Raw genomic sequence first — 17,311 nt, 5'->3', positions numbered from 1 at the left:
AGGCATGTGCTTACCTTCTTCTAATCTTTGGGATCCTGCAGAGTTTGACAGGTTGATGTTTCTGTTATGATCAGAAGCTAGCGGTGCATTTGAGCCTTGGCCAGCAGAAATGACCTGATGAGGCTGATCATGTTTGCCAATGTTAAACTGTGGTGGAAAGATTGCAGCATTAACAAATGGTGTTGGTTGTGCTCCAGGAGGCATGTTTGGCTTCTGTCTGTTGTTTTCAAATTTCTGTTGTTGTGGGAAGCCAGTCATTCTTTGGGCAGATTGTGAGCCGTGGAAACCTGAAGGCAAGTTTCGTAATGTATCTTGTTGGGGTAAATTTGGATGAAAATTGGGAACATCTTTCCCAGTGCCATGTTGAGGTGAAAACCTTGGAGCACCACCAGTGAATGTGGATCCTCCTGTTGGGCCAGAATTGTAGAATTGTTCTTGAAATGGAACTCTAGGACCTCCTCCAGCTTGCTGGTGTTGGGAACTTGGAGGTATCATTTGCAATTTGTCAGTTTCTGGAGATTTCATCTGATTTGGAAATCTTGGAGCAAGTGGCGTGGGTTGAGTTCCTGGCCTTTTTCCATGATTCCCATGGTTGTGTCCATGAGACTGAATCGTCTGTGGAAACCTGGGAGGATTCCCCATGTGTTGTCCACCTTGAGATGAATTCCACTCAATATCCTGTTGTGGAGGTCTCGATATCTGTTGAACATGCTGGTAATGTGGTTCAGGAGGGCCAACAGGGTGGTTAGTAGTGTCTGAGAACTCTTGTCTTTGCTTGAAGGACTTGGATGGTATAGGTGGAGGACCAGAAAAGTTCATATAGTATGGATTATTCTCAAGTGGTATCCGCTGATTGTCCCCTTGAGCTTGGTTTGGTTCCGAAGGTCTGTTCACAAAATCACCTGCTTCATTTTCACCATGAAGATCGCAACGTTGATGACTCACTTCAATATCTCTTGGAGGATGATTAGCTGTAGATTGATGAGAGTTTCCTTCAGTACTTAACTGCTCTGTTCCTCCTTGTGAGACATTCGGCACCCTTGAGTAACCTGGAGTCCCAAGGAAATCATCTGGCTTCATCAGTTGGTCTGACTTGCTAGTTTGGTTTGTTTTTGGAGGAGGAGGTGCTTTTCTTACTGGAACAACTGTATCAGATTGACTAGTGTGTGTCAGTGTAGCTGGCCATCTTGGTGTCTCAGTCTGGGAGGCTGGAAATACCTCATCACCTTTCTCATGGCCGTATGCCGTCTTGGGAGGAAACTTGATGACTCCAACAGAAGGCACAATGTCAGAGGCATCTTCTGGTAAGACATGTCCTGGCGATCTAACGTGTGGATACTTTACAAGTGTACCATCTACAGATTGCAGAACTTCATTGCCAGCAGGTGGAACTCGTATTTTCTTAGATGTATCAGTCTGGGATGTTTTGACCTCTGATTGTGTCCTGGGAGGAAATTCAGCAACTTTTTCTCTGTCAGGGGTGCTAGATTGGGGTAAATTTCGACGTGGAGCCGGAACAGGTGTTCTTGGGCTGGATACCTTTGCTTCACCTGGAGGAAGGAAAATTTGGGGAGATTCTGTGACATCTTGTAGATTTGGAAGAGCTGAACTATTCAGATCGGTTGGTCGCATAATCTCAGGCCTTGGCTCACCAACTTTAAGGTTAGAAAAGTTGGTTAAAAAGCTATTCCTGTTTTTGTGAGTCTGTGCACAAAATTCTGAGAATTCCTTTTGCAGAATCAAGAGATCTGCTGTGACCTCAGCAACTTTCTTCAGGTCAGGGCTTTCACATGACTGGGGGAAGTCGTAACTGGTTGCATTACGTTCTGTATACCCAAGAGCTGTTAGAACTTCACCATGACCCTGGAATGAACACAAAAAAAGCATAGAAAACCATTGTCAAAAGTCCAGCAACTGCACATCAGAAAATCCCATTTATCCTTGATCATCAAATTTCTTTGGGGAAAAAACAATTTACGATGTGTGATTCCATTGATTGCTTCTATACAGAGTTCCATATGTTAGGGTAATGTCATTGGGTTGGTGTGATGTTAGTATGATGTGTAGAGTGTAGCATAACTCTGTAATGACTGCATTTGATTTTATCACTGTTTATTCTGAAATGACCTTTGATTGTTCTTGTCACACTATTAAAATCTTTTTACTGGTACCCTTTCTTCACCTACAGATTACTTACAGTACAGTTTGTACCTGTTTGCACACTCCACATAGCATTGTTGTGTACTGGTTTTTGCTTCTACTGTTGAACTGTGGTTAGCTCAAGAACATGTATCTTACATCCTTATGAAGTCTATTTTTAGATCATGGAATTTCCGCTGTGCAGCATTGCTAGGCCAACGTAATCTGCAAAAGTTCTACAGTAGTTTCAGTTCAGTGTTTAAAGGCAAATGATCTTCAAACATCACAAAATGGCCCGAGTTTGAACATCAAAGCAATATTAATGATTTGTTTTATTGATATACTCCTTAAGTTTAGACAAGTGCCTGGTATTGTTTACTTCACCAGTACGATATTCAGAAGTATGTATAGCCACTGTGCTGTAGAATGAAGATAAATCACCTTCTCTTTTGCTCAGATAATACATATTAAAACAGATGAATTTCATGAAAGCATCATACTGCAGATGTTAATAGACAATGGTGAAACATATGCATAAACAACAGGACGAATTGACACTTTTTTCAGGATGTTACGTTATAGCGTAACTTTGCAAGTTAACAAATATCATGTGTTTGAAGTGTCAATTTTCAAGTTTAGGATTTTACATATAATGTTTGTCAAATTGTCAATTGTTAGCGTAACTTGACAACTCAACCATTATTAAGTTAACATATTATTTTGATATATTGTAAATTTTCATGTTAAGGGTGCCATTCATGACATAACAAAACAACTCCACCATTTGATTACTTTAGTCCAAATAGACTACTAGACACTTGTGATGTTTTTGACATGTTGTCAACTCAATATCTATTATTATTTTTGACATATATAATTTAGTGTCATAATTAATGCAACTCTAAAACTCAACAATTTGGCAAAATTTGACAAGATAAATAATTTAATGAAACTTGGCAATTTTATTACAAATATCAATTTGTTGAAAGAGTACGGTACATGTTGCTAAAATCAACAGCTACCTACAATCCGTTAATAAAATTGACTCTCATATAGAACACAGAGATCAGTCACAACTTCCTCATTAAAATTTTGGGAAACAGTGATTTTCTGCTAGGATGGGATTCAATAACCACACATGTGAATACAAATTTGTTAGCAGTTAATTAGTTGGTAAATAATGATGCACACTTTAATGATGTCATTTACAACAAATATCATGTTTTTAAAGTGCCAATTGTCAAGTTTATGATTTTACATGGCAGTTTGATTATATCATGTTTGTCAAATTGTCAAATGTTATTGTAACTTGACACTTGACAGTCACAACTATCAACAGTAATTCAAATTTTGTAAAACAAAAATTTTCGGCTCGGATGGGATTCAACGACCACACATGTGCATAAAGTTTTGTTAGCAGTTACGTTTAATTTGTACTCATCGGTAATTAATGATGAGCGTTTTGATGATGTCATGTATGCAATCTGTAGATCTATGCACCATCCTACTGGATTTGGTTCACAGAATTCATATACATTGTAACAGTGTACTACAGTATGTGACTTAAAATAAAGGGACATCACATGCACAATTAATCACAGAGAAGAGTTCAGCTAGTTACAGTATACCATCTTTGCATTAGAAATCATAAAATTTACAAGAAAACGCTGGTCAGCAAACTGTCAATAAATCTTTCATAAAAACATTGTGTGCAAGTCATGTAGCTCACACATATATTGTTTCTCGGCAAGTACATCTTAACATGACACATACACAAAAATGCAAGTAAACAGTTTAAAGCATATAAACTTCACAGATCAAAGGTCAAAATCAGATATATATTTTCTAATGGCTTTTGTGTACCCAGAGACACCATGATCAACTCGGCAGGACAACAAAGACTTATTGTACTCTAGCACACAGACCTACTGTAGCTCAAACACTAACTAGACTTTACACTGTGCAATTTTGAATGTTACATCCCCATAGCTAGTGTAGCTACATAGGGAACCTTGGGAATACATAGTCATACATACTCACATGGAAAGACCTATGGTGCCTGATACAATAACATGCCAAGGATTTGAAAGGTGGATGGTCCAAATTAAGCACCCACTCCCTCAACTGATTTAGGCAGAGGCATAAAGTTTTATATGTTGAAGGTAGAAGGGAGCAATCAATTCCACCCCCCCCCCTCCCCCACCATCCCCATTTGTGCATGCCCCTTATCACAAAAGATTGTTCATAGACCGTGCATGCTGGATGATATTGTAAAATGTGTGTTGGCTAATATGGTAATTGAATATATACAAAATATAAACAATAGGTAAAAAACATTGAAATGATTAATGTCATGGGCGGTTTGGGCGTTGCATATTTATCTAGATCATTCTGCTAATTCTTAATTTCTACCTCCATTAATCAGCTTTATAGCTAAGGGGCCTTACTTGGTGCATTAATCTGCATAATGACCAGCTTGTTTCCTATTAAAGAAGTCTTTAGTTGGGAGATTCTCTGATTTATGGTATTAGAGTTGATAAAAAATATCAATTTATATTATCAAAAGAGTGACTGCTGCAAAACCCCAACATGTTTAACAACACCATTTATCATAACATGAATTTGGTGACTAGGAACAAGAGTTTGTTGTTTCATGACTAACAACCACACAAGATTTTCTGAAAGGATTCTTTACAGACAATGCAAGGCAGGGACTCGTTCCCAATGCGCCCTTCTACCCTGACCCATGCTTACCCCCAGTATGTCCTTATTTACTATGCCTGCTACTCATGGTGTAGTTAGGTTATTTACCTGTAGAGGCTTTACTTTATTCATAAAGACACTGTTTGACATTTTGATGGACCTCCAGTTTGGGTTTCTCTTTGATTTCAGTAAGTTGACTCCATACTTCACAAGAATATCAACTCCAGCAGCAATAACAGTGAAGTCACCTTCATCCTGTGGAAACAGAACAGAGAAAACTTGCAAGATGATGAATCCTGACACAAAGATCACAACAGTTATATTTGTGTTGCATAATGTTATTGCACACTGTTTGCACCGAGTACTCAGGTATGCTAGCGGCACTGCTGTTACCCAGTTTCAAATTTTCTACCCGGATTCAGACAGTATTATACTTCTGGAGTGATCAAATGTTCTAATCACATCACTCAGATTCATCAAATTAGAGTGCATGTACAGAGTTAGTGCACGCACAGAGGTACAACCCAACACCAACTACACACACAGAGGTACAACTCAACACCAACTACACACACAGAGGTACAACCTAACACTAACTACACACAGAGGTACTGTACAACCTAACACTGGTCAACTGCACACAGAGGTACAACCCAACACTACCTACACACAGAGGTATAACCTAACATTAACTACACACAGAGGTACTGTACAACCTAACACTGGTCAACTGCACACAGAGGTACAACCCAACACTACCTACACACAGAGGTATAACCTAACATTAACTACACACAGAGGTACTGTACAACCTAACACTGGTCAACTGCACACAGAGGTACAACCCAACACTACCTACACACAGAGGTATAACCTAACACTAACTACACACAGAGGTACTGTACAACCTGACACTGGTCAACTGCACACAGAGGTAATGTACAACCTAACACTGGTCAACTGCACACAGAGGTACAACCCAACACTACCTACACACAGAGGTATAACCTAACACTAACTACACACAGAGGTACTGTACAACCTAACACTGGTCAACTGCACACAGAGGTACAACCTAACACCAACTACACACACAGAGGTACAACCTAACATTAACTACACACAGAGGTACTGTACAACCTAACACTGGTCAACTGCACACAGAGGTACAACCTAACACCAACTACACACAGAGGTACAACCTAACATTAACTACACACAGTGGTACTGTACAACCTAACACTGGTCAACTGCACACAGAGGTACAACCTAACACCAACTACACACACTGAGGTACAACCTAACACTAACTACACACAGTGGTACTGTACAACCTAACACTAGTCAACTGCACACAAAGGTACAACCCAACACTACCTACACACAGAGGTATAACCTAACATTAACTACACACAGAGGTAAGTACTGTACAACCTAACACTGGTCAACTGCACACAGAGGTAATGTACAACCTAACACTGGTCAACTGCACACAGAGGTACAACCCAACACTACCTACACACAGAGGTATAACCTAACACTAACTACACACAGAGGTACTGTACAACCTAACACTGGTCAACTGCACACAGAGGTACAACCTAACACCAACTACACACAGAGGTACAACCTAACATTAACTACACACAGTGGTACTGTACAACCTAACACTGGTCAACTGCACACAGAGGTACAACCTAACACCAACTACACACACTGAGGTACAACCTAACACTAACTACACACAGTGGTACTGTACAACCTAACACTAGTCAACTGCACACAAAGGTACAACCCAACACTACCTACACACAGAGGTATAACCTAACATTAACTACACACAGAGGTAAGTACTGTACAACCTAACACTGGTCAACTGCACACAGAGGTACAACCTAACACCAACTACACACACAGAGGTACAACCTAACATTATAACTACACCACAGCGGTACAACCTTACACTAACCACGCACAGAGGTACAACCTAACATTAACTACACACAGTGGTACAACCTTACACTAACTACACACAGATCCAACCTAACACCAAATACATACACAGAGGTACAACCTAACACCAACTGCATTATAGTACTTACAGTACTTGATGAAGAGAAATTAACCTGTTAAAGGCATTTTTTAGTGGCAGTCTATTAGGTATATGAAAAAACTCCATAATTTTTTCAGTGCCACAGTCCTACTGCAGTTCAGAGATTTTACATCCTACATCATTCAGGAGAAGTGAATTTGGAACCTCGCGTCTATCTTAATTACAATCCAACTTAATCTTATATATATTTGGAACAGTGGAGAACAATGAGCATATCAAGACGAAGCATAGAGTGAGATTGTATTGAGTCTGACTAATGTGCTATACTGACGTCACGTCTTGATGTAAGTCAGTGTTGGATTTGAATTTTCTGGCAGGACAGGCAAACCTTTCTTATCCCAGAAACTAAAATTCATCACTGGGCAAGGCTTAGGGGGATACAAAGACAAAAAATGATATGAACGGAAGGACTGGATCCCATTTCTGACTAAAAAAGTCCTTTTATAAAAGCAAAGCTTTTCAAGTAATTTTGAATCAATGTACTACAGAGTTGATGATATTTATATTTATACCACAGGAAATAAATCTTAAAAGTATCCTTATAGTCCACAGAGTCAAAGGAACATTGAAGCTGTGGAACATGTGCAGCACAGCCTACAGATGTATTATGGGTCTGTTGACTAAATTTTAATTCTATCTATAATCTGACTCTCAAGTATTTTGTAGCCAAAATATACATCAATTTACTCCCGCAAATCTCCGTCATGAAAGAAAAAGTTTGGTTTCTTTGTTATCATCTCAGAATTGTTCTAACATCACTCACCCCTAAGTTTCTATTCTTTGGTAGAATATCCAGAACAGCCCTGGAAGTGCATTTGGCATGAAGATTCTCATCAAAATGTGCAAGTTCTCCTATGAGGTCCTGAAGTAGAGTGATGTTACCTCCGCATGCCTCCAGTGAGGTAGTCAAGCTCTCTTTCAGTGATAAGAGCACGGAGGAACTTCCTTCTGTACTATCATTGTATAGATCTTCATCATCTTCATCTACAGTTGAAATAATGTCGAGCTGGCTCAAATCCCTGGCCTCTGAGGTTATATCGATGCTGCTGCCGATGCTGCTGCTAAACCTATTTGACACCTCCCCCTGGACCAGTTCTGACCCAACTGTGCTCATTGTGCAAGAGTTTCCACACACCTAACCCAAGCACAACAAGGATGAATTGTTGCTTTTTTTTCACCTGAAATTTATAAAAAATTATTCAAAAATCATCTTACAAGAAATATCCTAGAGCAGGTTGTGGCAATGACATATGCTATTGTATCTCTACTACATATACAGTATATATATATGATAAATTTACTTTTAGAGAATTTTATCAAACAAACTTTGTGGAATCATGATTAACTACATTGTTTTAGTTGAGCAATTTGTTCCTCTTTAGCTTTTTAGTTAAATTTCAGTTTCTTTCTACAAAAATAAAACTTCCTGCAAAATAATTCCAGTCAAACCATATCACACAAGTTTCTCACTCAATCAGGAGCACTGATTCTTATCAAACTTAGGTTAGTTTCTTTGTTTTCACCGGGGTATTTGATATTCACTCAGTGCTGTTTAAAATTGCATTGGGGAAGAGACTGTCTCAACAGGCCATGAACACTATAATTATACTCTTCCTTTTGGTAAAATACATGGCATCAAACATTTCTACATAATGTGGGTCCCATACAGTACTGTAGATTGCTGTAGGTCTTATACTACACTAGGCAACAGTCACATACTTATAGTAGAGTCCCATGTTTAGAGTCAAGTTTATATGAAGTTTATTTGGGAACAGCAACCTTCATGTATCACCACAAAGAGAATATCTTAGGTTTTTTTCTGTATGGTGAGACCTATTTTCCTGATCATTGGTTAAAAACACGATGGCACTCTTGATTATAAATACTGAACCGATCATCCAGACATAATCGTCAGTGCTCATTTAGGGATATTTCTGATAACAAGGTACAAACTGGTTGCCAATTATCAGGGTAGTAAAACAGGCAAACTTCATTAGGTTCCAATTTAACAATGAATATTTAATATCAAGAACCAAATAAGAAATTAAAAGGTGTCTAGAACATATCTTCAAGTTTTTTGCCACTTCAACAGTTATGCAGTCTGTTAAATGGAAGACATAGACCTAGGTCTGCTTTTTCCTTATGCATACTTCTTGATGTAAGACATAGTTCATCAAAGATACTGATCATGATTCCATGATCATGTTGTGATTACTATGCTAATAAACTGAACCACGAAGCCCTGCATAATCATATGATTTCAACCTCTACTCTCCTCTAGCTGGCATACATGTAATATCTTCCTCCATGGCTTGATGCGTCTATCAGATCACTGATTGTGATTGGGCGAATAAGCAAGAACGCCATCCTTGTTACTAATTTAGAATCCCTACCATTTCCTAACCCCTAACCCTACTTCCTAACCCTAATTCCTAGCCCCTAGTAAGCTTTCCCATTCATATGGTACGGATTCTAAAGTTAGGCCCCATCCTCAAGTATCTAACAGATGATCAGGCAAATAAGTGCAATTTATAATATCATCGATCAAAAGAAAGATAATATTTTGAATAAATTGTAGACTTGTTACACAGACTTGTTGATGGAGTGTTGCATCTTACATTCTATAATATTTGGCTTAATTAAGTCCTATAATATTCCACAAGCCATAGGCCTACAGTGATTATTCAATGCTGGGAAGGTTTGCTTGTGTCTAAACTAACACTTAGCCTAGGCTAGGCATCGTTCTACTTTCTATTACAGTTGGCCAAGCTTAACAATAACAGTAAAGTAACTAGTTCCATTTGGTAGAGTTGCAAGGCCAACTTAGGTTTCATTTAGCTTACATCCATGATAAGTTTCAAGTTTCAATGCAAATGCACCAAATGATGCTATCCTACATAAAAAATATTACGCCTACGCCTTATGTTAGGCTATTGTCTACATTTTGATAGGTAAGTGTTGAAACCTAAAATTTAAATAATCTCTGATGTGAAGTTTATCGCAAACTGAATCGCAACTTCGAAATAGGTTGCAATAGTAGAAGTACCAGGTTGACCAGTCTAGGCTAAGCCTAACTCGAGTCTCGCTCAGACATGATCCAATGGATTGTGTTCCATGCGAAAGGTGAAGATTACAGTCCTTGTAGTAGCAAAGAGGCAACAGGAAACGTTCTGAAGTGATATACACCCAGATCACTAGTTTAGGCTGGTAATGGTATTTGTTTTCTGGTGGTAGTGTTTTCCAAACTATACGTACCACATAGTACCACACAGTGCAACGTAACTGAATGTAACTTGCAAAGAGACACACATCCAATCAATGCATTGTTCAACAGCCGTCAAGCAGTATGTAGAACGTCGGGTGACGTCATGGGAGTTCCCCCTTTTGTAACACGATGTCGCAATAAAGGGAATTTCCACAGCGCTATGACCGAGTTTCAGATTGCGATATATTAGGATGGCTGATCGGTTCCAAATGTAACTAGAAATGTGGTTACAAAAATTCATATCCACACTGTCCATGAGTCTTGGTCTATAGATCCAACTTTGCAGGCGCGTATCCAGGGGGGGGGGCGTTGGGGGCGCGCGCCCCCCGGGTAAGATGAAGAGGAGAGAAGAAAAAGAGAAGAAAAAAGAGGAGGGAAAGAGGAGGAGGAGAGGAAGGAAGGGAAAAGAAAAAGAAGAAAGAGAGAAAAAGGAGAAAAGGAGGGAGTAAAAGAAAAACGCCAAGACACCGGAAAGAGAATGAGGAACAGTGACATAATAACAGTGCTGATCCCTATTATATACACAGGGTAGCCAGTGACGGATCGAGATCGGAAGAGGCGTGCGCCTCACCCTACCCCTTACACAGACAACTCCATTTTTGACGTTTCCATTTTTCCTCTCTCACTAATGTATCTATATATATACTATATATGGTCTATCATAACGCGTGTATGTGTATGGACGCCTTAAACAAATTTACAATGTGCTATGAAACCAACTGTGGCTGGTCTTGAACTCGACCGAGTCGTCGGAGAATATGACGCATTTCGGGAAGGGGGCGACAGCCCCCCCCCCCCCCGAACAAAATTTGTCTATGATATCGCTAGTAATTTCAAAATAGATAAAGGCTTACATGCAATTTACAAGGCCTGGAAGTGTCATTTCCAGCGATCTGGGAGGTATTTTCGGCCAAAATTTTCTTATACGCTTCGCGCCAACTCATGGTGGCGCTTCGCTTAGATAGTTTGCCTACAGGCTTCGCCCCTCTTTTGGCAAATTCCTCGCTACACGCCTGTTCGAATTTGTAAAGCAAAGAGCAGATGTCACATCATATCAGTGAGCATGAAAACGGCGTTCCAGGATGAACAGCCTCAAAACTGTATATGTGTGTATAGTCAAAAGCGTAGGAGCCCAATTGGACTTGGGGGCTGTAACGACTTGCCCGAAAAATATAACCAACATTTTTTCGCGCGCTGAGCGCGCGTTCAACATGTTCGAGCCAATATCATATAAGCAAGCATCGGTTATTACATCACATGCCATCGTCTACCGTACGGTCCGTGAAAGTTGCGCAGTATACCGCCAGATGCTAATGTAAACAACGAAATGTCTTATGTAGATGGGAAAAAGGCATGGAGGTCCAATTATGTCAAAACTCTCTTTTACATTAGTAATGGCGAATTAGTCGGCCAAGCTTAGAACTTTATTTTAATTACCAAGGAGATAATTTTTAAACTATTCATTTCCTTTAGCTACACTGAAAACTTAAATTGGTTCACCGACTAACATAACGTTAGTCCATCTGGTGCCTCTCCCGACTAACATAGCCTTAGTCAGTTGCTATACCGACTAATTTATTCCTTAGTCAGTTGGATTTCTTAGTGGGTCATCTTAGTCCGTCAACTTAGTCGATCAACAATTTCTTAGTCGGTAAATGTATATTAGTCAGTTACATTAGTTGGTGACATTAGTCGGTCTTTACCGACTAATTTATATGAGCCACCGACTAGTTTATAGCAGGTTTTACATTAGTCAGGATGGTGCCTCTCCCGACTAACCTTTCTTAGTCGGTATCGACTGACTAGTTGCACTGACTAGAATCACTGAAAGAATTAAACCCGACTAGTTTCACTGACTAGCATCACTGAAAGAAAAGAGAGCAGAAGAAACACAAATAATGTGTACGTTGGCAGTATTTATTTCTGATAAAACTTCTGATGTCTACAAAGGCTGACTTTCGACAGATAGGGAAGAAATCACTGTAAACAAAAATCTGAAAATATGATTTTATTCCAACAAAGTTAAGACAAGTTAATTGATCAAACATGAATCGCAAAAGTATAGCACTGCACAATAATGCAAAGTTGAATCTTGGGCAAGGGTTCCTCATGACTTTCGTTTTAAAGTGGTACCCCAAATCGACACCAGTTAAGTCTTCACGAACAAAGAGTGTTTCTCCTAACTACAAATGGCCTCCCACTTGTCTTCAGGAAGCCAAAATCTGCACCATAATTGACCTGTGAACAGAAAATATGATATACGTGTAAGCACAGATACAGATATAGCACATGATAACTCACATTATCATAAACATACATTTACATTAAAATTTTATAACATATTGGGAAGTATACATTTAAATCTAGGTCCCTCAAATTATAAGCCAGGAATAGCAGCTTTACCAAATAATTATTAGCTTTGCACAGCATAACACCAAGTTATTTTTCAAAGCTTAATAATTATGTTAATCATGTTAATAATGATCCCAATAGACCGGGAGCCCAGAGGGTTTGGTTAGCTGGGAAGGTAACCAATTGCCTTGTACATCACAATGTTCACAGTGCATTCCTGTATATGAAACCAGACGACTTGCAAACCGACTGTGGTGGGTGTGGCTGGGAGAGCAATTTTAAAGTCACCTGATAGCTAACCTAGATCAGTTATCATAATAACACATCAAAGTAAGTACAATGTGTCAGGTATGGCCCCAAGAGCAACAAATGGCCATCGCCAGTAATTATTGGTGGTGGGGTACCCCTGCCAGTGATCAACAATTGACCCCTCAAGGCTGACCTAGGTCAGCTCATGAGGAAACCACTTGAAACCTACTGGAAAATGTTGGTTAGGACTTCAGATACAACTGATGGGCATTGCCAGTAATTTTTATTGGTGGGGTACCCCTGCCAGTAGACCCCCAAAATGCCCATCCCCCATTGACCTAGATGAGCTCATGATGTAACCAGTTGAAAACTACTGGAAAATGGTATCACTTCATATGTAAGGGATGGGCATTTCCAGTATTTTATATTAGTGGGGTACCCCTGCCAGTAGACCCCCAAAATGCCCCCCCCCCTCATTGATCTAGGTCAGCTCATGATTTAACCAGTTGAAAACTACTGGAAAATGATTGACAGGATTCTATATGTAAGGGATGGGCGGACTCTGGCAGTGGTGGCCCACCAATATAAAATACTGGAAATGCCCATCCTTACATATGAAGTGATACCTATCATTTTCCTGTAGGTTTCAACTGGTCAAATCATGAGCTCACCTAGGTCAATGAGGGGATGGGCATATTGGGGGTCTACTGGCAGGGGTACCCCACCAATAAAAATTACTGGCAATGCCCATCCCTTGTATCTGAAGTCCTAACCAACATTTTCCAGTAGGTTTCAAGTGGTTACCTCATGAGCTGACCTAGGTCAGCCGTGAGTGGTCAATTGTTGATCACTGGCAGGGGTACCCCACCACCAATAATTACTGGCGATGGCCATTTGTTGCTCTTGGGGCCATACCTGACACATTGTTCTTACTTTGATGTGGTTACCATGAAAACTGATCTAGGTTAGCTGTTAGGTGACTTTAAAATTGCTCTCCCAGCCACATCCACCACAGTCGGTTTGCCAGTCGTCAGGTTTCATATACAGGAATGCATTGTGAACATTGTGATGTACCAGGCAATTGGTTACCTTCCCAGCTAACCAAACCCTCTGGACTCCCGCTCTACAGATCAGTGAAAATTTGACCAAACTTATGAAGCTTGCACGTAAATGATATACTAGACTGTTTTTTTTTTAAAACAGGTTATGAAAAGTATCTTTAATATCATTAAACAGTTGGGTACAATAGTTAAACTCACTCTTCCATCTTTTTTCTCTATGGTACTTGTTCCTTTGCTTTTTGGACTCTTGGATAAACTCTTTTGTTCTGCGAAGGGTACCAATATATCATCTTAAAACATGTCTTTAAGCCATATATAACACAGTTCTCCTCTTCTGTTGTTGCCTCCACACTGGTGTCGTACATCACAGGAAACCTCACCCTTGACTTAGATATTTGGCTTTTCAATTCCTGCTGGAAAAACGAAACAGCAAAGTATTCATCATTTGAAAAAATAAATAAATAAAGTTGTCACCACAAAGTTATGTGAGATTTGCTTCCACTATAGTCTCAAAAAACAATCCCAAAGTTTGAAGCAGACTGTATAAAGCTGAAAATTTGAACGAGAGTGTCATCACCATTGCAACCAGAATCAAATGCCCAGAATACAGAGATAATAAAACATGGGCTAAATCTTTGTTTGTTTTTATGATCTTTAAAAATATAAAATTTTAGAAACAGAAATGCACTGAGCCAACTTATTTATAGGCCTAATCGTTTTTAGTTGTTATTTTGCTTGCTCACATAACAAGCCTGTTTAGACCTAGGCTAGAGGAGAATCAATACTTTGTTACACTAAGTTTGTCTTTCGGTCGTTTTGATTTAGTCTTACTAGTAGTACTAAAGTATATAATGGACCGGCGAAGACTAGAGAATACCCAGAGTTTTAGCAACTGCGTTAAACTGTATCATCTGATCTATTATTTACGTCAATGAGTTTCATTCAATCTAGGATCAAAAAGAGAAAACTAATTAATCTTAACCTTTAAACTTTGCTACTAAACAGATATGCTTGAATTACAAATAAATGTCAAAAAACATCATAATCTACGAATCGATGCATATACATATACATAAACAGAATAATTTGAATTCGCGCAAGTGAACCCTGCACTACATTGGACAGAAAAAAAACGTGCAATTATAGACCAAACTAAACATACTAAATTTTCCGTTACTTCTACATAAAATATCAATACAAATACAACAACTTACTCTTTTGGCAGTATACTAAAAGCACATGTTATAATAACTTCAGACTATCAAGCTTTCCTGAGAAAAAACGGTTAATACTTCTTACAGTAAACAAGTCGACCGTGAAGGAATGTCGCAATTGTTTCATGAGCGTGACCGGAAATTAAATACTAAAAAATGATAAATGAAAAGGTTAAATAGAACTGAAGCGTGCATCCTGACTGCTCGCAACATATAATACCGTTGACTGGCCAACATAATTTGTTCAGCCTACTGTGACTGTACGTTTGAAGGTCTAGCCTTGCTTATTCAATATCACAAAGCCTACCCATTTAGATTCACATGGGATATTACAGGAAATCTTTACCAAATGAGTGTAGACTTCAAATAAACTATTGAGACTTATAGTTCCAGCATTTGTTTGGGAATAAATTAGAAGATTATGTGCCACTGTTCAGTCTAGCCCAATACACACATAACACATTTTTAATTGGTGTTTAGAATGCACACTTTAGTGTTGAGAATGCACTGCAGTACCCAGTAGAAGCCTATAGGCTACTCACTGTCATTGCACTTGTGTATTGCGAAAAGCCAGCGTGACAACGGTAGCGTTACACTAACCATAATACATGAGTACTAGTGCCAGTGGCCTAACAATTAACTTTAATTTTACCTTCAAGTTAAAGGAATAACAGGTAGGCCGATGATGGCAGTTAATACCTCCATTCTTCTAAAGACCTTCTTGGGTGATTTACGGTTGAAAGTTGCTTAGAGTGATCGTATGAAACTATGCCAAGTCCAGCAAGCTGCCGTTGCCTCTCGGTTTCCAAATTGAAGTGAATCGACTTGGGTTAAAATACATTAGTCCGTCGACCGACCGACTAAGCTACGATTATGGCGTAAATCGGGTGTCCGTATCGTTCTTAGTCCATGGGTTAAAATACCTTAGTCCGTCGCCATCGACTAAGCTGCGATTATATTTTCCTTAGTCAGTGTAAACTGACTAAGAAGCAGCGATGAAACGAAGATTTTTGCTAGTTCGTGTGCATTGACTAACGTTACAAACTAATTTAACGTTAGTCCGTGGCAATATTGACTAGTTTATTTTTTCAGTGTACATCATTGCAATTTATTTTTCTTTCAGTAGGTGCCCCAAAAAAATTCTCAGCATATTGCCCGAATTTTCAGAAAAAAATATCTGGTTGGGGGGGGGGGGGGGAGGGTGCTGCAACCTCCCCGCCTCCTACGACTATGTATGTAGTGTTCGGTTTCGAAATATCTGACATCTGATATCGTAAATATCTGGTAATTTTCATTTCCTTCAACGAAGGTTTATAATAGCCGTTTTAAGAGGTCTTAATATTTCTACACCAATAAATTAACTGTGTCTGAAGTTTCGAAAATTTCCTGAACAACATTCTTCATCATACTTCCCTCTACTCGTGCAATTTTGACCTGTCTGTTAGGGGTTGAATGAGATTTTTCTATATTGGTTGTCCAAAGATGAAATTTTGTGCAACATTATGGGTATTCCTTAAAGATAGTTTATTCACGAGAAATGTGAATTTTCAAAATCTGAACAAAATATGGGCTTAAAACCTTCAAAAGTGGGGCTGTCGGGTATTGTGGGCCGCGACGTAGAATCACCTACAAAAGCAATTATCCACAGGACATGCGATCAGGTCGAACATGATGTGTGACTGGTGACAATCTTCAAAAAGGTTATGGATGGAAAAAAAACTATTGGGAAATACTTGGTTCTCAGTCAAAAGTGTACATCTGGTTGGTCATTTTCAAGCCCGAGAAGTGCCATTTCCGGTTATCTGCATGAGGGGGTATCAAAACCAGACATTTTCTTGTACGCTCCGCGCCAACCGATGGTGGCGCTCCGCTTAGATAGTAATTCGCGCCCCCGGGTTAGAAAATCCTGGATACGCCCCTGCCAAGTAATTGCTAAGTAGAAATTTTCTTCCTTTCGTCCAAACTATATAACCGGATTGTCGTCCAGTAACAGAGTTGTTGACAATTGACAATTCATGGACGTTCAATATGAATGTAAGAGACTGGCTTCGGTCAGCTTGCGGCTTTGATAAGCCAATGAGGCTTCCTCGCGAGTTCCTGCTGGCAGGAGGATCTAAAATACATACAAATAATTAAAATGTATAGACAAATAATACAAACAAATGAATTAAAAGGTAAATTGATTAACATGTTTATTTCAATCTTAGTTACACCG

General features: G+C 39.2%; 1 protein-coding gene and 1 long non-coding RNA gene across 4 annotated transcripts in view; both read right to left on the bottom strand.

Moving 5' to 3' along the window:
• The window catches only part of LOC139965702 (uncharacterized), a 151,458-nt gene extending 141,197 nt beyond the window's left edge, over nt 1–10,261 (bottom strand). The window contains exons 1-4 of one of the 2 annotated variants that reach the window (XM_071968345.1): nt 10,002–10,261; nt 7,719–8,133; nt 4,951–5,097; nt 15–1,863 (exon numbers count right to left, since the gene is read on the bottom strand). In XM_071968345.1, the coding sequence (XP_071824446.1) occupies nt 15–1,863; nt 4,951–5,097; nt 7,719–8,069 (2,347 nt within the window). In that variant the 5' untranslated portion in view covers nt 8,070–8,133; nt 10,002–10,261. The remainder of the gene's footprint in view (nt 1–14; nt 1,864–4,950; nt 5,098–7,718; nt 8,134–10,001) is intronic. The other variant, XM_071968344.1, reaches the window with a different exon arrangement.
• Nucleotides 10,262–11,277: 1,016 nt separating this feature from the next.
• Nucleotides 11,278–16,193, bottom strand: LOC139965714 (uncharacterized). 2 transcript variants are annotated; one of them, XR_011792366.1, is made up of 3 exons: nt 15,749–16,193; nt 14,081–14,295; nt 11,278–12,458 (listed from the first exon to the last, which is right to left on the bottom strand). It is a non-coding gene; the product is annotated as an uncharacterized lncRNA (long non-coding RNA). The 2 variants fall into 2 exon arrangements; XR_011792367.1 differs by lacking the exon at nt 15,749–16,193 and adding an exon at nt 15,097–15,732.
• Nucleotides 16,194–17,311: the final 1,118 nt, after the last annotated feature.

Source organism: Apostichopus japonicus, chromosome 3, assembly GCF_037975245.1.
Source record: "Apostichopus japonicus isolate 1M-3 chromosome 3, ASM3797524v1, whole genome shotgun sequence".
NCBI lineage: Eukaryota > Metazoa > Echinodermata > Holothuroidea > Aspidochirotida > Stichopodidae > Apostichopus > Apostichopus japonicus.
Note: the sequence above shows the minus strand (reverse complement) of the source record. Positions and strands in the feature narration are given on the sequence as shown.